This window comes from Hydractinia symbiolongicarpus, chromosome 1, assembly GCF_029227915.1.
Source record: "Hydractinia symbiolongicarpus strain clone_291-10 chromosome 1, HSymV2.1, whole genome shotgun sequence".
In the NCBI taxonomy this organism is placed as follows: domain Eukaryota; kingdom Metazoa; phylum Cnidaria; class Hydrozoa; order Anthoathecata; family Hydractiniidae; genus Hydractinia; species Hydractinia symbiolongicarpus.
In genome coordinates, this window is record NC_079875.1 from 16,366,700 (window position 1) to 16,390,245 (window position 23,546).

General features: G+C 34.1%; 2 protein-coding genes across 2 annotated transcripts; both read right to left on the minus strand.

The window, feature by feature from the left end:
- Nucleotides 1–4,363: 4,363 nt before the first annotated feature.
- LOC130643169 (uncharacterized) lies at nt 4,364–15,738 on the minus strand. The gene is made up of 7 exons (XM_057449572.1): nt 15,112–15,738; nt 13,487–13,700; nt 11,242–11,634; nt 10,567–10,660; nt 7,491–7,543; nt 6,503–6,754; nt 4,364–6,419 (listed from the first exon to the last, which is right to left on the minus strand). Exons 2-7 carry the CDS (start codon nt 13,677–13,679, stop codon nt 6,352–6,354), a joined length of 1,053 nt encoding a protein of 350 aa, XP_057305555.1. The 5' UTR covers nt 13,680–13,700; nt 15,112–15,738; the 3' UTR covers nt 4,364–6,351.
- A 4,465-nt stretch (nt 15,739–20,203) lies between these two features.
- LOC130643201 (uncharacterized) lies at nt 20,204–22,503 on the minus strand. Its single transcript, XM_057449574.1, has 2 exons — nt 21,996–22,503; nt 20,204–20,938 (listed from the first exon to the last, which is right to left on the minus strand). Exons 1-2 carry the CDS (start codon nt 22,175–22,177, stop codon nt 20,746–20,748), a joined length of 375 nt encoding a protein of 124 aa, XP_057305557.1. The 5' UTR covers nt 22,178–22,503; the 3' UTR covers nt 20,204–20,745.
- Between the last annotated feature and the right edge of the window lie 1,043 nt (nt 22,504–23,546).

The following is a 23,546-nucleotide window of genomic DNA, read 5'->3' on the forward strand; positions in this document are numbered from 1 at the left end:
CCGGGGGCTATGGCAACATTCACTCGCCCATATTCAATCGTCGCCATGGAAATCGAACTTTGTTTTTAACAATTCGTGTTTAAAATCTTTATCTGTTATTAAACAAAAGTTAGTTTGTTTCATTTTCAATGTTTTGAAATGTGCTCTCAAATGCCGATGGATTAGCGTTACTATGAAATCTATTGTCGCTCCTGAAAAAGGACATTGTGGGAGGGTTGATTATACGCAAAGAAATTCCAGATTATGCAGCAACATTTAATTTCATTCATAGCTTCGTGCGTAGGCTTTTATAATGTTTATGTCAGCGTGAGAAACAGACGCGATATAATTCTATCGCGTCTGAGTTCTTTTTTTATTGTTGTAAATGAAGTAAGGTTACTAAAGCTTCACTTCAAATGCCAAATTTAGTCTAAAACACTTTAATAAATTATTCTGATAAATTTCTAATGAAATGTTATGTACTGTTGCGGAAATTGGTAAAATCCCCAACGTTAAAACAAATGCTTTGTGTACATTCCCTGTCTGGAATAAAACACGGACTTAACTAATCTCAATCTACTAACTTTGATTTTTTTTAAAACGTAATTTTGTTTTTCAACCTGGTTTTTGTGTTTTAATAAGGTATTTTTATTGCGTTAAATTTTTAAAACAATTTTAAAAGAATTTAGCTCCGTATATCAGAGACAGATGATGCATATTTTATATAGCTAGCCACACAAATGTCGAGGGATATAACTTTTTTATTATATCCAGGAGGTGCCAAGGTTTAAATGAGGAGTCCTATCCAATACTAATTTTAAGCTACGCAGACCCAATTAGGGTTGGCTCAACTACCTATACAACATCCGACGTTCCACACAGTGTGCGATCTCACCCATTTCCTCAATTTCCCGTAAATGACTGTGGTTAACCGGGGGCTATGGCAACATTCACTCGCCCATATTCAATCGTCGCCATGGAAATCGAACTTTGTTTTTAAAAATTCGTGTTTAAAATCTTTATCTGTTATTAAACAAAAGTTAGTTTGTTTCATTTTCAATGTTTTGAAATGTGCTCTCAAATGCCGATGGATTAGCGTTACTATGAAATCTATTGTCGCTCCTGAAAAAGGACATTGTGGGAGGGTTGATTATACGCAAAGAAATTCCAGATTATGCAGCAACACTTAATTTCATTCATAGCTTCGTGCGTAGGCTTTTATAATGTTTATGTCAGCGTGAGAAACAGACGCGATATAATTCTATCGCGTCTGAGTTCTTTTTTCATTGTTGTAAATGAAGTAAGGTTACTAAAGCTTCACTTCAAATGCCAAATTTAGTCTAAAACACTTTAATAAATTATTCTGATAAATTTCTAATGAAATGTTATGTACTGTTGCGGAAATTGGTAAAATCCCCAACGTTAAAACAAATGCTTTGTGTACATTCCCTGTCTGGAATAAAACACGGACTTAACTAATCTCAATCTACTAACTTTGATTTTTTTTAAAACGTAATTTTGTTTTTCAACCTGGTTTTTGTGTTTTAATAAGGTATTTTTATTGCGTTAAATTTTTAAAACAATTTTAAAAGAATTTAGCTCCGTATATCAGAGACAGATGATGCATATTTTATATAGCTAGCCACACAAATGTCGAGGGATATAACTTTTTTATTATATCCAGGAGGTGCCAAGGTTTAAATGAGGAGTCCTATCCAATACTAATTTTAAGCTACGCAGACCCAATTAGGGTTGGCTCAACTACCTATACAACATCCGACGTTCCACACAGTGTGCGATCTCACCCATTTCCTCAATTTCCCGTAAATGACTGTGGTTAACCGGGGGCTATGGCAACATTCACTCCCCCATATTCAATCGTCGCCATGGAAATCGAACTTTGTTTTTAACAATTCGTGTTTAAAATCTTTATCTGTTATTAAACAAAAGTTAGTTTGTTTCATTTTCAATGTTTTGAAATGTGCTCTCAAATGCCGATGGATTAGCGTTACTATGAAATCTATTGTCGCTCCTGAAAAAGGACATTGTGGGAGGGTTGATTATACGCAAAGAAATTCCAGATTATGCAGCAACATTTAATTTCATTCATAGCTTCGTGCGTAGGCTTTTATAATGTTTATGTCAGCGTGAGAAACAGACGCGATATAATTCTATCGCGTCTGAGTTCTTTTTTTATCGTTGTAAATGAAGTAAGGTTACTAAAGCTTCACTTCAAATGCCAAATTTAGTCTAAAACACTTTAATAAATTATTCTGATAAATTTCTAATGAAATGTTATGTACTGTTGCGGAAATTGGTAAAATCCCCAACGTTAAAACAAATGCTTTGTGTACATTCCCTGTCTGGAATAAAACACGGACTTAACTAATCTCAATCTATTAACTTTGATTTTTTTTAAAACGTAATTTTGTTTTTCATCCTGGTTTTTGTGTTTTAATAAGGTATTTTTATTGCGTTAAATTTTTAAAACAATTTCAAAAGAATTTAGCTCCGTATATCAGAGACAGATGATGCATATTTTATATAGCTAGCCACACAAATGTCGAGGGATATAACTTTTTTATTATATCCAGGAGGTGCCAAGGTTTAAATGAGGAGTCCTATCCAATACTAATTTTAAGCTACGCAGACCCAATTAGGGTTGGCTCAACTACCTATACAACATCCGACGTTCCACACAGTGTGCGATCTCACCCATTTCCTCAATTTCCCGTAAATGGCTGTGGTTAACCGGGGGCTATGGCAACATTCACTCGCCCATATTCAATCGTCGCCATGGAAATCGAACTTTGTTTTTAACAATTCGTGTTTAAAATCTTTATCTGTTATTAAACAAAAGTTAGTTTGTTTCATTTTCAATGTTTTGAAATGTGCTCTCAAATGCCGATGGATTAGCGTTACTATGAAATCTATTGTCGCTCCTGAAAAAGGACATTGTGGGAGGGTTGATTATACGCAAAGAAATTCCAGATTATGCAGCAACATTTAATTTCATTCATAGCTTCGTGCGTAGGCTTTTATAATGTTTATGTCAGCGTGAGGAACAGACGCGATATAATTCTATCGCGTCTGAGTTCTTTTTTTATCGTTGTAAATGAAGTAAGGTTACTAAAGCTTCACTTCAAATGCCAAATTTAGTCTAAAACACTTTAATAAATTATTCTGATAAATTTCTAATGAAATGTTATGTACTGTTGCGGAAATTGGTAAAATCCCCAACGTTAAAACAAATGCTTTGTGTACATTCCCTGTCTGGAACTTATTTTTTGTCGTATTTTCATCTTTGCTAAAACATAAAAATTGGTTCTAATTTTGTAATGGTAAACTGATTTCAAAAACTTAATGCGAAAATATTGAACTGTAAATTTCGTATTTGCCTTTACTGGGTCCGTGCAAGTAAAATTTCAACTAAGTCCGTTCGTCCGTCCGTCCGTACAATTAATATAGCCTTTTTACGTCTTTGTTGTGACTATGACATTCTGATGATTTCAAATTTAACCATAAGGGTATCTAATACTTAATACAGTTTTTGCTTACAGGCAACAATGGTACATCTTGAATTGTGTTGGGATTTTGATTAACAATGGAAGGATACACGCACATCAAACTTTACGAAGACTCGTATCTTTAAATGACAAAAGCATATACTACGAAGAAAACTCTTATTTTCCATTTTGTATAATGGTCATCAAGATGTTTTAAAAGTTCTAATTAATCATGACACACAAATATTAACAAGATAAACAATAACAAACAACGCCATTACATTTAGCATATCTGATAATGGTCAGGTCTAAAGTTGTTGTTGTCGCTATCACATATTGGTTTGAATATGCGAAACAAGCAAAATGAAACAGCGTACGATCTTGCTTGTTGTGTGTATTATATTAAACAATTATTTTAGATTCGTTTATATAAAATTAAAATGGATCAGTACTGAAAAAATAGATCAGTCCTAATCGCTAATTAAATACCTGCAAAAAATATCCAAATTTTAAAAACAACTCATAAAAATGGATGGATCCATGCTAGCATCAGCCATCTCCGCGAAATTTAGAAACCAGGGAGGTTATTAATCGAAGAGCGCATATATTCATAGTAATAACCCTGAATTCGTAAATTCTATTAGTTTAGGCGGGAAAAAAGCACCAAAAAAATGCAGGAAAAATATGTGACAGCCAAATTTATCACGGGCTTACGTTTTATTAAATTTCTGAAAAAAATCTTTTTTGTTTTTTATTTTGGTTTGTATTGGCCTTATTAACACTTATTCTTATAAATGTTTTAGATTGGATCTAAAGCCAATTTTAATATTCACGAATGCACAATTCTCCCAGAGTTATCTATATTATAATACCCGTATACGTCTGTCCACCCGTCCGTCTGTCTGTCACGCAAAATGGTAGCTTAGCTGCGCAGGTAGCGAGACGCACGCAATGCGGTATAAAAAGGACGGGCGAACCCGTGGATTTTTCCACGGGCTAACGACTAGTAAACATACAATATAATAACATGCAATACACAGCAAACATAATATACCATCATTTTCGTAAAACCCACTTTTTGTGTTTAAGTATATATACACAGTGAAAAATTAGTAATAAAAGAAAACATTGAAAATAAATATCGTTAACAAATTCGTCTAATAATATAATTAGAGTAAATTACATAATACTCGTATTACAAAGTTGTATGATTAATAACAGTAAACATTCAAAAATCCTTAAACTTAAAAAGTTTTTATTTGATTGCCAAGGCCTAATTTTTCTCGGTAAGTTGTTAATTTCTTCAAAAAAAGATAAAATTATGTAAGAAAACCATTTTTAAAATAAATTTTGTCCAAAAAGGTCTGTCCAGATGAGCTGTGTTAAAAATTTTACGTACTTTATATCCACATCTTATTTCTACATATCAGGTCAATTTACCTTATCTGCAAGATGGTTTTTATTCTTATATTTTTATAAAGCATTTTAATACTTACATTATACGTTAAAATTTACATCTTCTTTAGTTATGATACACTTTCAAATATTGATGTTTTTACCCTTCCCGCTTGCTTGTTTTGTTTTTTCAATTAAATGTTAAATTTATTAAACTCCAAAACACCACGTTTCATAAATATTGAGAGAAAATGACTTTTTTCCACTTTTTTCTTAATACACTTTTTTTTCTTACCAAGAAACCACTTTGCAAGAAACTAACTAGTCGCGTGCCAAAAAATAAGAACAAGACTTCTTTTACGCATGGCTCCCATCAATTAACAATTTTAACCGAACGGACATCATTTTGGAATAAAAGCGAGAAAGGCCATGTCTTTGATGAAGTTCTCCTTGTTGTGTTAAAATAAAGCTTTAGATTGAATTTCCCTCTTATTAATCCCTGTGACAATTAAGAAACTTGTTAAGAAACGTTTCCTGGTAAAAGTTGCTTAAAATTTAAGAAACTTTTAATCGTTGGTTTCTTTTTTAAATAGCGTGTAACAAAGTGCAGTGAAATTAGACACAGTAAAACAAAACACTAGTGACGCAAATTTAACCTTAAATTGATGTGAAACACACAGAACAATTTATAAATCTCCAAAATCAATAATCATATAAATAAAAGCTTTTACTTTCTTCTTCTACTTTCTTTGCAACTGACTTTCCGCGTTATCATTTCAGCCGTGTCTATCATTTGATTTTCATAGAAATTGATCCACGTGCATTGTCTAGCAAAGAACTTCGTGACATTCCCCGGTAAAGACAACTGGGCATTTTTTGCCTAGTCCTTATAGAAAAACATGTTTAATGAAATTTATCTAAATTGGTTATTTAGTCATTGAATAATATAAATATTATCATGTCATGAACAAGCGAGTTTATTCTAGGCTACGTTTCGACAGCTACAGCTGTCATCGACGGGCAATGATCGTAATCATCTTTGTTATTTAGTAACAGGTGTAAGAAGGTCAGTCGCAGAGATATCAGCTACCTTAGTAAAAGACCAATCAGAACCAATGGCTATTCAGTAATATACTGTTTCACTTTCACATCACAAATAATAAAAAAAAAATGCTTAAAATGTCTGTAAGAAAAAATGTGCTAACTTTCTTGGTTAGAAATAAATACAGCACGCCATATAAGTCGATTACGATAACGGTCTATTTCACATTTCGCATTGTTTAACAATCCAAATAACGGAAATATCATGCACAAAATTTCTGATTCTACTTTAACCACGTTCATATCGTTCATATCGAACGTGGTTAAAGTAGAATCAGTAATTTTGTGCACGATATTTCCGTTATTTGGATTGTTAAACAATGCGAAATGTGAAATAGACCGTTATCGTAATCGACTTAACACCACACATTTAATATCCCCATACAAATGCTTTCTTGAGGACACCATTTACCATAAGGTGAACTCCATGTGACGAAACTATAAAATAAAAAATGGATAGCAATGAAATATTGACAAAGCTTAGCATCATTATATTTGAAACACAATGTTTGAAAAACTACCTTGAACATCTGATCCAAACAAACTTTGAACTCTAACTTCCGTAAGATTAACATTGTTGAATGGCTGCGTGTGAATGTTGGTTTCTTGTGATAACACAGCATTGTAGTCAACTTCACTTAGAGGTTTTACATGTGTGAACCGTCCGTCTGCCAATAACAGTTGAAAGTAACCGTTTCCCCTATTCATTGTTCCGTAAACAGATTCGGAACTAGGTGAGTAGAAGCGGATATTTGTAATGAGAGCATCCATCGCTAAATAATGCACGTAGGTACATTCTAAAACATCCTGAACTTGAAAAAGTTTATTCAACAGATGCTGTTGTGCAGTAAAATAGAAAGCACGAGATCAAAGGCTTTCATCAAGTTTCACAGTATAAGATTTGTTTGTGTGTTGTTAAGTTACCATTCTATTAACAGTTGGAAATCATTTCGTTTCTATTTAAAGTGTGTTCAAATGAGCCTTAGAATTAAATAATCGTTCTTTAAAAAATAAATAATAAAATTTTCGCCGTTTTGTTAATTGATATAAGAAATACGCGGACCTCTTTATGTGAACCCTTAAATATAAAGCTGTTTATTTTCCAAGAAAAACAGGAAGGAGAATTGTTTCCATAACTTTATGTGCAAACATTTAAAGCAGCCACTTTACGTATGGCGTTTTTGCTTTTGTGGAAAGGGTAGTTATTGTTTTGACAATATCACGAGAAACAATACCTCAACCATTTTCAATACGTTTTTTAATCTTTAATTTGGTACATCACTTCATATAGGTTGTTAAAAAAGCGAATAATCAAAAACTGGTTCATTAAAACTATTTTTTTAAGCTAACACTTTAAATTGTAATTTTTTTTTGCCCATAAAAAGTCTTTGTGTGTGATGATAGTGATTATAATTGTAACATGTGATATTTTTATGAGCAGAAATTGGCAACGAAAATATATAATTATTTGTCTCTTATCTGCCTTACATCAACAGCCAAAGAATTTACCTGTCCACGAGTTGCCACTGCTGTTGGAATAAAAGCAATTGTACTTGTTTCCTCTATAATGTCAAAAAAAGAATTAATTATTTAAACAATTTAGACACAATTTTACGAAAATATTCTATAAAAGCGGAAGAGATTTTGCTCAAAAACTGACTATAAGACTGCACCTTGAAGATTTCAATCCACTGGAACCCTTTTCAGAATTCTATGTATCATAATGGTATGCAAATAATGACATCATTTGTAATTATTATTTTTTTGCCGGCGTTGGATCTTATTTTTAGTTGCTAAAGGTACCGTTATTGTCACTTATTTTCGTAGTAATCGAGGCAGGATACGCATGCGCCTGCTAACGCATGCTTAAATAGAACTTCCCACCCAATATTACTTGCAAGTCAATTCTATTCGTACGGGTTACACGATTCACAAAGAAGAAACCATGTCTAGTGGCGAACGTGTACCAAGAGGTCAGAAAAGACGGAGAGAAGACAGATCTGCTCAGAAAAGTCTTTCTCTTTCTAGTATTATAAATTATTTTGACAAAAACTTTGAAGATTTCCGAGCAAAGTTTGAAAAGGATAATCACAATAGCAAAGAAATCCAACAATACGTGACCAGTAACGTATGGTTACTCGTCACATTCTGTTTCCGGTAACGATCAGTGACACGTCACTGGCCGTTTCAATGTCACAGTCGAACTCACATTTGTAGCTAAGCTGTCATAACAAGATATTTTTTTCTAAATATTTTTAAACCATGGTATGGATAAGGTGGAAATGATGCCAGAAATTAAACTAAGAAAACTGGCTAAGGAGGTTTGGTGGTGGGTGGCTTCATTTCCAAGATAATTATCTTTCGTTTTCCAGTCAAACTCCTATAAATTAAATTTTTTTTGGCAGGGCGCAAAAAAAAATGTAAAACTTTTGAATTTTAAAGTGCAGTTTTGTAGAATATGGCGAGAGAGAATGAAAATTTAATAAGAAACATGGGTGTATAAATTACTTGCAGAAAAGTTATTAAGAGTTTAAAATTCTGTAATTCACCCTCTAAAGCAAAAATGACGAAAATGGTAAAAAAAAATTTAGCATCCTAAGGTTGCGCTTTTGTTACTTTTAGATGCTTTATATGCAAATGAACATTTCTTACTAAAGAAGTTGTAGTTGGTAAGGCTTATTTAAAATGTTTCGTGCAGTTATAGATCATGTACGCCACGATCCTGGCGCAAAATTCCAAAGCCCCAGCTTTAATGCCGAAAGGTGGAAAATTGTGCTATATAATAAGAAGGTCGTTGCGCTAGTGTGTAGATGGTATTGCCTCGGCTGATGGGTCAAATGACTATGTGAGGTTGTTGGTAGTGTAAAACTACGGCAGAGGCATAGATTATGTGGTTACATTTCAATCGAAAACATTTCGTTTTTCTGAAGAAAGGTGAAATCATTACGTAATGATTGCGTCCAAATGTGGGAATAAATAGTACGGCTGTGTGTCTTGGTGATATAAGAGGTAGGAGATGTTGTTATGCACAAGTGCCTATGTTCTTGATGCTCCAAGGTGGAAAATTGTGCTATACAATAAGAGGATCGTAGTGTTAGTGTGTAGCAAAAGAGCTTCGGTGGATGGGTAAATGATTGTGTAAAGTTGTTTGTATTGCGAAAGGACGGCAGAGGACGGTTCATAGGAGAGGGCAAACGACTAGATGTGGGGTCAACTTAATATGGTTCATGCGATATGTGTGGCAGGGAGTGAGTGTTATCCTTGTGACTGTGGCATTGTGACTCGAATATACGACAGATTAGGTGTAAGAACCAAGGACCGTAAAAAGTGACACCCATCACTCACCACCAACCCCTCACCACCCAGCCCTCACCACCCAGCACTCACCACTCACCACCCGCCACTCACCACCCACCTGTCACTACCCACCACCCAACACTCACCACCCGATACGCCCGCCTCTCCATACGCCCGCCTTCCGATACGACCGCCTCCCAGATGGAAGTTAGTAATGAAGTAGGGACGGTTTTGACGAATTTTTGCACAAATAGTGCATCAGTTGGGTGGAAAAATTGAGTGGAGACATTTAGATGGCTTTAAACGAAGTTTGTCAAAGATTTCGCTTTACAGTGTAGTCATAAGAAAATTATGAGAAGTTGAACGTAACTGAGAAACTTGTGAAAGCTTTATGTGAAATATGAAAAGGTAGAAAAATGCGTTACATAAGACACTGGCAGTATTAGTGACTGGATGAAACTAGTCTGAACTAGAATGATTATTTGAGGTTGTTGGCAGTGCAAAGCAACGCTGAAGGCATAGTTTACGTGGCTATACTTCAAATGAACACATTTGTTGTTTTCAGGAGAACAGTTAAATTGATATGTGGAATATGGAAAGATGCAAAATTGCGTTATATAAGAGGGTCGTAGTAAAATGTAGTGCAGGTACTAGTTTTAGCTATCGTGCAAAATTACTATTTAAGCTTGTTGGTAGTGCAAAAAACGTTGGGGGCATGGTTAACATGAGTATTCTTTAAATGAAAACATTTGCTGTTTTTGGCAAAAGAGTGCAATTTATACTAAATGATTGTGTGGATGTATTGGGAATAGATTCCATTGATGCAAAAAACTGTCAATGCTTCGGCTAAATTGATATCAAATAGAACTGAATACAAAGACTCTTTGTGTGGGATAATTTGCGTAAAGAACTCGTAGTTGAATACTTGACTGAAGCGTTAAACAGTTGTCGTTTATTACTAGCAATAGCATAGCCAAAAATGGTTGAAAAGTGTGAATTTATTTGACAAACTTGATAGCGTAGCGTACTTAACAACATGTGGTAGCACTGTTCATTTTTTTGTTTGTGGTTGGTAGCAGAACGTACAAGATAACATCTCAGTTAAAGCAACACGTGCCGCCTGTCACCATGTAGATATACGTCGTCTCGCACCTAATCCAGGATCGGTCTGGCGGGAAACTGTCACGATGGTCCACGCGAAGGAAAAGAAGTGAACCCAACGACAATTTTACCAACTTTATTTTAAATTTTCAGCCTATAGTATGTATGACAAAGGTATCTCACTCACTTGTCGCCTCCAGGGTTGCATATAAAAATAGTTTCACCAAGTGGAGTTATTGTTTTGAGTACAGATCTCATGTCAAGGTTGTAATCATCCCAACCTGATGCCATAAACAAGAAAGTAAAGGTAAAGTCAAGAATTTTAAAAAAGATTAAGTAATAAAAATGAAACAAAAAATGTGGATCACAATACTTAGCTTTAAATCCTCTTATTAATATTTATTTTACTAATAGCCTTATTCTGTCTGTCTGTCCGCAAGAAAAACACCGTGCTATGGAAACACAGAATGCGATATTTTAAGGACGGGCGAACAGCACAAAGTGACAGTAAAACTATCTGTATATATATTTGGTACCCATAATTTCATTGATTTTAACGTTTACCTCATTTTACATTAATGCTCTAACTTTTGCATCTATTTTATTTTAAATTTTCTTGGAAGCACAGTAGAACATGGCAGATAAAGCCAGTCAATATACCAAAAATTTTAAAACTTTTTGAGGTTATTCAGTTCCTTGTAAGCTTGTAAAGTGCTATCCTGGTGACGTACCTTTCTAGAGCTTCTTGTTATACTAATAGCCAGACAGAATAAAAAATAAAAAATCTAGAGAAATTTTAAGCAAAGAATGGTCTTAAATTGCTACGCAAAAAAAGATAAAAGTAAGCTGTAATTAGTAATACCTTCCAGTATCTTCATTATAGTTGGCTCCACATCATACCATGACGGACATTTTGTTGTTAATCGTCTATTCTTATGGATTCGGAATATCTCGGTTGCGTTTGCCATTACGCAAAACAAAGAATCTTTGTTATTAAACTGAACAAAATGTTTGTCTCTTGTATAATAGAACTGTCTGCCGTTTGATACGTGTGCTATGTAACTGTACTTTTTGTCCTTTATAACTTCATAGGTCAGAAGTTTTCTGCCAGAGTTTGCATCAACTATGTAACTGTCACTGGTGTATTTGAATTTAGTTTGACACTTAGTGTGTGCTTCGACTTGGTAATCGCCATCTCGTACATCCCAACAGCGTCCGTTGTTCACATTCTTGATGCGGAACTGCTTGAATTTATCTAAAAAATGATTTATTACTTTTAAAACATAAAAACTTAGAAATATATACATACATGAGATAAAGTCAATGAAACAATGTTTCCAGGTACTAGGCATATTAGAAAGTTATACTAGGTGTTTTCGAATCCAATTATGCAATCAATGGGTGATCGGTAATTGAATTGTGTTAAATTTGTCTTGGGTAGCTTGAGGTGTTTGTCCCATATATTTAGAAAACTGTTCCATAAGAAATCTTTTCGAAAATTTCATTCGAATAAAACTGTGAAAAACAAAACAAACTGAAAATGTTTTTCGTTGTGCATTTAAGATTTGGTGTTATGTAATAAAAGCACATGTAATTACGTTACAAAGAACAACAAATAATTGGAATTATATGGCACCATCGCAAAATGAACGATAAATGAGGTTAGTAGTTCGAATAAAGTTTGATTAGTCTTTGTACAGTTAAATTTTTCTACTTAAGACACAAGCAAGGAAAGCTAGCTTTACTTACAGCTTTTTCTAATTTTTAATAAGTGCGGATTAGCTAGATAAATGAATTGAAATTTTTGACGATTTTCTTTTGACTTTTCTGATACGAATAAACAGTATGATAAAAAAATCATCTTTAACCATTAGACGTATTGACGTGAACTTTTCTATGACAGATTCGTCCGAAACCTACTTGTTCTTTCTTTGTATCAATTTTACACTTTATTTAACCTGAACAAAACCTTGGCTGTCGTTTAGGAAAGAAATAGTCCTCGTAAAATTTTAAACTGCAACATTAAGGCCGAGGTAATGCAATCCAACATTTCATCCAGCACGCTTCTCCCAAGTTGGATAAAATGTTGGATGAAAAACTTTATGTTAGATGAAGTAGGATTATAGGTTTGTGGGTACTTCTTTCATCCAACATTTGAACGTTTGAAAGTTTGACCGTTCATTCAACACAACAAGAAATGTATGCTGGATGAAATGTTGGACTGGTTTACCTCGGCCTTAATGTTGCAGTTTAAAATTTTACGAGGACGATTTCTTTCCCAACCGACAGCCAAACGCTCTGGAAAAACAATGTTGTCCTTCGACCTTATGATCTGTTTGATTCATCGAAGCTTTGTTTGATTAATCAAATATGAAGGCGCATCGCTAAAATTCTCTAACGTAACATTGCTAAGTTAACCTTTATCTACTTTGTACGAAAATGTTTTTTTAAGGTTTTTTAATACGCGCCTGTTCGGAATCAATGTATCATAACTGAGCCTGTTTTTTTTCATTCTCGTTCTCCGATTTTGCTTGATTTTTTGTTAATAAAAAAGAACAGAAAAACTCTGACAATAGAAAAGTTCTTTTGATTATAGAAACTTGTTAGATAATTTATGCTGTGATACGCCCGTATTTGCTGTTTATACGCCCGAAAAACGAATGCATATTGTAAATGTTTTTTCCAGGGCTAGTGTTGTGCCAGCACGCACGTTTGGCTCCATCGGCAAAAATATTCAATTTTATGCCGCTGTTTATAGCATTTTTCAATGGGTCAATCAGATATTTACTAGCTAACAAGCTTTGGGGGTATTTTGTCTCTATCTGGAGAGGAATTTATGTTTAACTTAGTAAAAAGCTTTTTGATTGTGTTGTCATCTACCTCTTCAAAGTTAAAAAAATTTCTATTTTCGTTGCAGGCTTTAATTTTGATAATACTCATATGACTCTCGTATGTTTTAATTATGTCATTAATTAGTTTCTCTTTGTCTAAAGAATTTCGATAATCAATTGATATTGGCTTGGTTCTACTACTTTTTTCTACAAAATTTACATATATTGATCTTCTATCGCGCTTATTTCTTCCTTAAAACAATAATTAAATCATACCTAATTGGTTCCTTTCATATACTCGAAATGCCCATTTGAATTCCTCCATTTCAGCTCGTTTAACTACCGAATTGCATTCGCGATAGGGACAGTAAGTGACAAGACCATGAATGTAGTAATCCATATCTTTTCGAGTGGTTTTCAGCTCTTCCGCATCAGTTTTCCATCGCAAGTTAAGTTCGCAATGGTTCATAGCAGGATCAACGTATTGAAACTAAACATAAGGATATAAAGTCAGTAATTTTTCTTCAAGGACAAAAAAATAATTCAAAATCCAAGTATTATAAACTGCTAAAGTCTCTTTATTAATAGCCTTATTTTATCTTTGTGTTCAAATGGTAGCATAAATTATTGTGATCTTTCCGCAATTTTTGCTAGACGACTCAAAACATGTTTACGTACGTAATAACAAATGTCACATATATTTTAAACCTTGTAATTATGTATTTATATTTTGATTTGCCAGCGATGGCCCGCAGAGTACAACCAGTCTAGTCTCTTTAATAATAGCCGAATCATATTTTCTCGCAAACGCAAGAGGATATATAAGTGTTTTAAAATTTGGCGGACGTCAGTAAAGTCTTTTAAAATGCAAAAAAAAATTATTTAGAAATTTGCACTGCAAAATCCACTTAGGCAGAAGTACATTGGAATAAGAACAAAGAGAACTGATGTCAGCAGTGCATTTCCAAAAACAAATTGACGAAATTCAGTTAATCCTTAGTCCTTATTGTGTAGAGCTCGACGACACACTGATGAAGAGAATGTATAAGATCATGTGATTTTGATGAATGGTTGGTGAGATATAAGGGTTTAAAAATGTTTCTGGCGTTAGCAAAGACCCGCGAAAAGACACAAAAAAATCATTGACGTCACCACCTTGTTTCCAAGCTATTTGGCTTTAAAGTTTTAGGTGCACTGTAATGGCTCCATTAATTTAATGTACATTCCTATGACCTTAATATTATTTTAACGTTGAAATTTGTAAAAATTACAGAACAATTTTATAACTGAGCCTGTTTTTTTTCATTCTCGTTCTCCGATTTTGCTTGATTTTTTGTTAATAAAAAAGAACAGAAAAACTCTGACAATAGAAAAGTTCTTTTGATTATAGAAACTTGTTAGATAATTTATGCTGTGATACGCCCGTATTTGCTGTTTATACGCCCGAAAAACGAATGCATATTGTAAATGTTTTTTCCAGGGCTAGTGTTGTGCCAGCACGCACGTTTGGCTCCATCGGCAAAAATATTCAATTTTATGCCGCTGTTTATAGCATTTTTCAATGGGTCAATCAGATATTTACTAGCTAACAAGCTTTGGGGGTATTTTGTCTCTATCTGGAGAGGAATTTATGTTTAACTTAGTAAAAAGCTTTTTGATTGTGTTGTCATCTACCTCTTCAAAGTTAAAAAAATTTCTATTTTCGTTGCAGGCTTTAATTTTGATAATACTCATATGACTCTCGTATGTTTTAATTATGTCATTAATTAGTTTCTCTTTGTCTAAAGAATTTCGATAATCAATTGATATTGGCTTGGTTCTACTACTTTTTTCTACAAAATTTACATATATTGATCTTCTATCGCGCTTATTTCTTCCTTAAAACAATAATTAAATCATACCTAATTGGTTCCTTTCATATACTCGAAATGCCCATTTGAATTCCTCCATTTCAGCTCGTTTAACTACCGAATTGCATTCGCGATAGGGACAGTAAGTGACAAGACCATGAATGTAGTAATCCATATCTTTTCGAGTGGTTTTCAGCTCTTCCGCATCAGTTTTCCATCGCAAGTTAAGTTCGCAATGGTTCATAGCAGGATCAACGTATTGAAACTAAACATAAGGATATAAAGTCAGTAATTTTTCTTCAAGGACAAAAAAATAATTCAAAATCCAAGTATTATAAACTGCTAAAGTCTCTTTATTAATAGCCTTATTTTATCTTTGTGTTCAAATGGTAGCATAAATTATTGTGATCTTTCCGCAATTTTTGCTAGACGACTCAAAACATGTTTACGTACGTAATAACAAATGTCACATATATTTTAAACCTTGTAATTATGTATTTATATTTTGATTTGCCAGCGATGGCCCGCAGAGTACAACCAGTCTAGTCTCTTTAATAATAGCCGAATCATATTTTCTCGCAAACGCAAGAGGATATATAAGTGTTTTAAAATTTGGCGGACGTCAGTAAAGTCTTTTAAAATGCAAAAAAAAATTATTTAGAAATTTGCACTGCAAAATCCACTTAGGCAGAAGTACATTGGAATAAGAACAAAGAGAACTGATGTCAGCAGTGCATTTCCAAAAACAAATTGACGAAATTCAGTTAATCCTTAGTCCTTATTGTGTAGAGCTCGACGACACACTGATGAAGAGAATGTATAAGATCATGTGATTTTGATGAATGGTTGGTGAGATATAAGGGTTTAAAAATGTTTCTGGCGTTAGCAAAGACCCGCGAAAAGACACAAAATTATGTTTTAAAAATTTGTATACCTGTTGCCTTCATCGTATAGGTCTTGAAACGCTGATCAAGAAAATGTATAGGATCATGTACTTTTGACAAACGGCTACGGAGATATGGTGGTTTAAATGATTTTTGTTGACGTCATCAACCCGTCCATTCTGAAACGGATTCTAGGATCCAATTTTGGGAAACGTCCCCAAATTGGTCCTAGGTGGTCCCTAGTTACCCACGCGGTGAAAAATCATTGACGTCACCACCTCGTTTCCAAGCTATTTGGCTTTAAAGTTTTAGGTGCACTGTAATGGCTTCATTAATTTAATGTACATTCCTATGACCTTAATATTATTTTAACGTTGAAATTTGTAAAAATTACAGAACAATTTTATGGGTTATGTTTTAAAGACTTTGTCAAAGAAAATAGTGAAGAATATAATCCACTTTGCAAAAGTCACAGACAGACAACGGGCGTATTATTATATAGACTAGTCGATAAGGTCCGCGGCGTAATCCATTTAGGCAGAAAGACAATGGAAAAATAAGTTGTTTTAGATTTTTTGCTGATGTCAGCAATGCAAATACACACTAAAAACTGCTGATGAAGAAAATGTATATAATCGTGTGGTTTTGATGAGCGATTAATGAAATACAAGGGTTTAAAAATTTTGCTGACGTCAGCAATGGCCCGTAAAACCCCCCCCCAAAATTTTTAAGAAACATAGTGCATGGTAATGGCTTCATCAATTTAATATAAGATACTAGTCGATAAAGCCAATGGAAAAATCCACTGAGGCAGGATAAAAATTTTGATGACGTCAGTAACCTATCCATTAATTTTGTTTTCACGTTGCATCTATTGTGTAGAGATTAAAGCGCTGATCAAGAAAATGTATATGATCATGTACTTTTGATATGAGCGGTTAATGAGATATAAGGAAGGGTTTAAAAACTTTGCTGACGTCAGCAATTGCCCCATCAAGACCGAAAATTTGTATACCTGCTGCCTTCATGGTTTGGAAAAATTACCCAAATTGGTCCTAGGTGGTCCCTGTTATTTTCATCGCGTCGTAACGTCAGAAATTTAACATTTGAGACATAATTTTGTCGGCGAATTCAAAGAAAATTTCGGCGACATCAAAGGAAAATGAAGATATCCACTATGGCCGTCACATACACTTCGCATTATTATATAAGACTGGTCAATAAAGCCCGTGGAGAAATCCTTTTAAGCAGAACGACAATAAAAAAATAGGTTGTTTTAGATTTTTTTAGACAAAAAAACCGACGAAATTTAGTTTATTCGTTGCCTGTAATGTGTAGAGGTTGAAACGCTGATCAAAATAATGTATAGGATCATATATTTTCGACAAAAACCTAAGGATATATAAGGCTTTAAAAATTTTGCTGACGTCAGCAATGACCCCATCCAAACCGAAATTTTTTTTAAAAAAAGTTTGTATACCTGTTGCCTTCACCGTATAGATCTTGAAACGCTGATGAAGATAATGTATAGGATTATGTACTTTTGACAAACGGTTGCAGAGATATCAAGGTTTAAAGGTTTTTTGATGACGTCATCAACCCGTCCATTCCGAAACGGATTTAGGGACCCAGGTTCGGGAAACTTACCCAAATTGATCCCAGGTGGTCCCTAGTTACCCATGCAGTGAAAAAGCATTGACGTCACCACCTCGTTTCCAAGTTATTAGCCCTCAAAGTTTTAGGTGCACTGTAATGGCTTCATTAATTTAATATACTTTTCTTTGACGTTAATACTATATTTTAACGGTAAAGTAGAACAATTCTATAGGCGATGTTTTATAGAATTTGTTAAAGAAAATTATGAAAAATATAATGGACTTTGCAAAAGTGACAGACAGACACACGGAATTGGCGTATAATTATATAGATTGACGTTAAAGTAGTATTATTGACGTCGCGCCGTAACGTGAGAAAATTTAACATATTAGACATGCATTTTTCGGCGACTTCAAAGAAATTTCGGCGACTTCACAAAAAAATAAACACATTCACTTTGACCGTCACATACACTTCGTATTATTACATAAGATAGCCGTATTCTGCTTGCCTGCAAGAAAAACTTCGTGCTATGAAAACACGACGTTTGCGATATATAAAGAACGGGCACACCCGTAGATTTATCAACGGGCTACCGACTAGTCAATGGTTTAATAGCCGTTCTCAGTTTGTGTATTCAAAATGGTTCTCCACAGCTTTCTTTAGATCCAAGCAATTCATTATGCCAAGTTATCTTCCACAATCGTGTTCAAAAATTTTTATAATGACTGCCTAATTTCAAAAATAACATCCATGGGCAATGACTTATGGCCTCATGTTACACTCACGCGCTTTAAAGTTAGGATCAGGTTATATGGTTAGATCCGAAACCTCAAACTGTGATAATTTTTTCTGACGTCAGCATGATCCATTTTCTCGATTTTCTGAACCTTCACAGGCAACCTGTGACTAGCGCATTTTCTCCTTACCCGCTCAACGTATCTGCCCAAGCATAACTTTCGCAGCCTTTCTCCTGCAGAGCATTCGACAGCAGATGATGTTTTGTCATTTCAAAAAATAGCTAAAAACTGACTTTTTCCAAAAATATTAAGCATACGATTGTAGCCTACGAAAATAACCACCTTCTGGCTGTTGGCTTTACACGCCAAATATGGAAAAGAGGAACGAAGTAAGTAAAAAATGCACGAAATATGTAAAAGATGCACGGAATATGTAAATGATGTACAACAAAAAAATAGGAAACAAATTCTACAACCAGGCGGATGGTCTCTTCATCGGATCACCTGCGTCGCCATGTTTTGCCGAAATCTACATTCAAGGAATAGAAGAAAATAGTATCTACTCATTGTTACACGCACCAAGAATTTGGCTAAGAAAAGTAGACGATACGTTCACTGTTACAAAACATAAAACCGGGGACACCTTAAATGAGCTGAATAACATTCATTCAAAGGTAAAATTCACAGCTGATGAAGAAAAGGATGACCAGATCCCATTTTCGGATTGTTTAATAATGAGAAAAGATGATAATACAGTGAAAACAAAAGTGTATAAAAAACCTACGCATACGGGACAATACACAAATTATACGTCAAACCAACCTTTACACGTAAAATTATCGACAATTAAAACCTTAACGAGAAGAGCAAAAACCATTTGCACAGAAGAAGCAGACCTCAAAGAAGAATTGAATTATATACAAAAAACTATGCAATTAAATGAGTTTCCTAAGAACATCGTAACAAAAACGATAAAAGAAACATTAAACAAAGAATGTAATGGAAGAAAGCAGACAGATGACGACACGAATTCAATTTGATTGTTTTTACCCTATGAAAAAGGCATCTCAGAACAAATCGCCAGAGTATGCAAGAAATTTAATGTAAAATTAACACATACGAAAAACAAAGCGCTAAAAAATGTTGTAAAAGGCAACAAAATATTAAAAAACGGAAACCAAGACAATGAATCAGGTGTTGTATATAAAGTAACGTGTGTAGATTGTGGAAAATATTACATAGGAGAAACAGGAAGGAAGTTGACAACACGAATAAAAGAACACGTCTCTGGAATGTCCAAACACATTAAAGAAACAAAACACGAAATGAACTTTGAGAAAATAGAAATTATCTATAGGGAAAACAATTTTATTAAAAGAAAATTTAAAGAGGCATTAGCGATTAAACAACACAAATCGGATTTATTGAACAAAAAAGATGAAATAAGACGATTATCTGAAATTTGGGAAAACATATTATAAATTTTAACGACTTTTATTGTTAATAAACGATTTTTATACATTTTATTTTTATCAAGAGAATTTTTAACATTTTGTACATGCATTTTGAAAGACGTTTTTAGTTGTGATCTGAAGATGCACTGACAAAGATCACGGAGAAAATTTATCAAATTTAATTTGTTATTTATTGCCTTAAACCCAAGAAATATTTGCTAATTAACAAAAGATTCCCACAAACTACGAGCTAACAACTGGCTTCTTACATTAGCATCCAGATTTCAGCTGTATGTTCAAAATGGCTGGTAACTTTATGCTATAGCATCAATAAATAAACTTGTTTGAAACATGTCCATGTTGGCTAAATCTAATACTCGGAATACGACATAGCCTTGAGTTTTTCTGCGGTGCAATCTTATTTTACCGCGGATCATATAGACCTTTTTGAATGTTTCCGCGGTGAGCCTTTTCGGCTTTAACAATTGCGTGGCAGGCAAAACAATACCAGCGCTAGTCTGTATCATTGCACAAAGGTATTATTACGACTTTACATGAATTTATGCCGATCAGAAGTTGTCCATCAACACTGGAAGATATTTTAAAGCCTCAAGAACATTTCCGCTGAATAGAAAAAAGCTGAGAAAGACCATTCATCAGCAAGCTTTCGCACCTTTCTGCCTGGCACACAGTTATTAGAGCCAGAATGGCTTACCGCGGAAAATGTAAACATTAAAAAAGGTCTATAAATATATGCAGTTTCTTGCCATCCATATTTTTTAGGCAGAAAAAGACAGGCAGTATAGAACGAAATAGATAACAACCACTTCACTAAAAAAACACTAGAAGCATACAGTGAATTTATTGATTCTGCAAGGTAGCCCACTAAACAACAAATCGAAAATCAATTTTTGGCTTTGACAATTACTAACATGAAAATAGCATTTGGATAATAAGAGTCAAATTCTTATTTTTAAACACCGTTTAAGTTTAGTTAAGTCGAAATAATTCTCATACCCTGAGTCGCAATGCTTTTTTTTGTACATCCTCAATTTTGACACTCGATCCACAATTACTCACAAAAGATATTACAGGCAAATCCTTCAAATTAACAATCGACGGAAAAAGTAATTCCAAGGTATAATTTGTCGCCGTTGCATTCCCTTCGTTGCTAATATGTATGTCTGAGATAGATTCTGTATATCTAAAACAAGAAGTTTATTTACTTTTAAAAAGATACATTATAGTGCAACGTTCTTTTTCAGTCGCTTACTTGTCGAAAAGTTTTGATTTAATTTTATTAACCCCACTCAACTTTCTAATAAATTCAGAATAACTCAAATACATGATGTGTTCAAAGGTGACGTGTAGCACCATTTGAATGAGAAACTACCCCCCTCTCTATTTCAAACCTAGGAATAAAAATCAACCCAATTTAATTTATTAAATTCGCCACAGAAAAAATAAACAGATAGCCCGACTGATAGCCTTGTGGTAGAGCGTTCGCTTTTAGTGCGGGAGGTCTTGGGTTCAAACCCTGGCCGAGTCATGCCAGAGACTATAAAAGTGTGAATCTATCCTTTCTGCTTAGCGTTCAGCATGAGAATAGAATTGATATCTTAGGGGGTTGTCTAGTTGAGCGATTGCTGTGCTTTCACGACTTTCGTAGCTCAAATGGGAGCTTTAAATGCGCTAGGACCCCTTCGCAGGACCCTCGTTGATAGCAGTACCAATAGGAACTGAAGAGGCTATCCTGGGTAAATAATAGTAATAATAATAATAATAAAGATGTTATCAAGAACATTAGTCTGGCTATTCGTTCGTACGTTGGTCTTCCTTAAAGGGGGATTTTCACGAAGCGAATTGAACGGCGAATTTGACGGCGAATTCGACAGCGAATTCGATGGCGAATTCGCTTTTCAATTTTCACGACAAAATGAAATAGGCGCCAAAGTCATTGTTTACATTAGTTAACCGCGTTCTGATTGGTCAAAAACTAGCAGCGAAACCTTTAGCCGCGAAAAAGTAGGAACTGTTTCTACTTTTCAGCGAAGCGAATATTTCGATGCACAATCAAAATAAACAAAACTGCGCATGCTCAGATACAATTCGCCGTCGAATTCGCCGTTCAATTCGCTTCGTGAAAATCCCCTTTAAGATTTGGTGCGTATGCTCGGTAAATGGTGTGCAAATTTCCTTACGCAAATCAAGGGTAAATTCATCTTGCTGATATAAATAAAAAAATTTAGATGATTACGTACCCAATCGGTTGTTGGTCTCTGTTAAAATGAAACAAAGGGAAAGGCTTCAATGTTGCACGGGATTGGTCGTTTGCTTGCATTTGAGTCACAAAAGCATGACGAATGTACATTCCATAATCATTTCGGTGTTTCACAATAAAAGCCACAAATAGTATGTCAATGTTTTCTGAAGAGTCTCCCATTTGAAAAATAGAAATAGGAAATCGTATTTATTATGCTGTTGGTTAGTCGCTTCGTTAAGTGTTCACTGTTGGTACTACTTATCAGAATTAAGTAGTAGAAATATTTTGTTTATCTACACGGGTTTTTAGACTGAAGCTGAATGTATTTTTTCGGAGTTTTGCGAAACGACAACATAATAAACCCGAAAGTGTATATCAGTATGTCATAAATACCGGTTTTGTGTCTTTTTCTGTTATGTAACTGTTCAATATGTAATAAAGTATTGCTTTTTGCTATCATATGGTTCTAACTTAACGAAACAGAATTCTTTAGATTTTACGAGGAAACTTACCTCAAACTTTGTTCTATAGCGCAACTGATTACCAGTGAGATTGGCTTTGTTAAACAAATTTATGGTCCCTATTGACGCCTTGTATGTGTATCTTACCCCGAAATCATTTGCTGCAGTATACAAGCGTCCATTTATACGCGGAAGATTATAGTCATATTTATATATGTAAACCAGACCAGTTATGGCTGATGCTAAATCAAAAAAGAAAGCATAAATTCTTTAAAAGTCATACTGTTTCTAAAATTTACTTAACACAGTTACTTAATAACGTTGGGTCAATTTAACCCTTTTAGTGATTATGGCACAGAAAGCTGAAAAAAATTCAAATTTCCACCTGGTGAATATTCCACTCACAAACGATATGTTATAGACTGCTATGTCAAAAAATGCGGGAAAAGAACGAGAAGCAATAAATATCAAACGTTTGAAAATTGGGTCAATTAATTACAAGTATTTGTTGTTAGCCCGTGGAAATCCACGGAAATTCACCCTAAGGAAAAATCCAACCAAATATGGCAGCTACTGGCAGCTATCATATTCGGCTCACAATAGATGCACTATAAAAATTTTCAATTAGAGCAATGCCTGCATTTTGCTGAAAATATTACATCGCTAAAGCCCTGAAACATATACAAACTATTTTTAGGGAAAATAGATTATAACTTTTTATTAAAAAAAAAATTTAAAGGATGTGAAGAAAAGTAAATATATATGTAACTAGGAATATTCTCCAGAAGATTTTTTTACAGAAAAAATCCCATATAAGTTTCAAAATTACGTGTCACTTTTTAAATCGCCATTTGGGGTTTTTAAATACGCGGGAGAAGACGAAAAATTAAATTTTTTATTCCACTGAAAACAACAAAACGGAGAAAAAGCAGCTAAACCAATCTATTTCTCCGTAAACGGATGAGAGTAATGACATTGGAAGCAAACATGTACAGAGCGTTGTTTTCAGTTATGGTCAAAATCTTCTAAATCTTATAATAGTAGCACATAGGTTCATACTTCAATACGTAACAAAATTTTACTCGGTC

Bases quoted from the DNA above. Each gene is read 5' to 3' on its own strand.
- LOC130643169 (XM_057449572.1), bottom strand. From the start codon at position 13,679: ATGAACCATTGCGAACTTAACTTGCGATGGAAAACTGATGCGGAAGAG. The intron at 7,544-10,566 runs GTGAGTGAGATA...TTGACATTATAG, and splicing joins TGCAACCCTGGAGGCGACAA to AGGAAACAAGTACAATTGCT. The intron at 6,420-6,502 runs GTAGTTTTTCAA...TTTATTTTATAG, and splicing joins GTTTGGATCAGATGTTCAAG to TTTCGTCACATGGAGTTCAC.
- LOC130643201 (XM_057449574.1), bottom strand. From the start codon at position 22,177: ATGGGAGACTCTTCAGAAAACATTGACATACTATTTGTGGCTTTTATT. The intron at 20,939-21,995 runs GTACGTAATCAT...TTCTTGTTTTAG, and splicing joins AGAGACCAACAACCGATTGG to ATATACAGAATCTATCTCAG.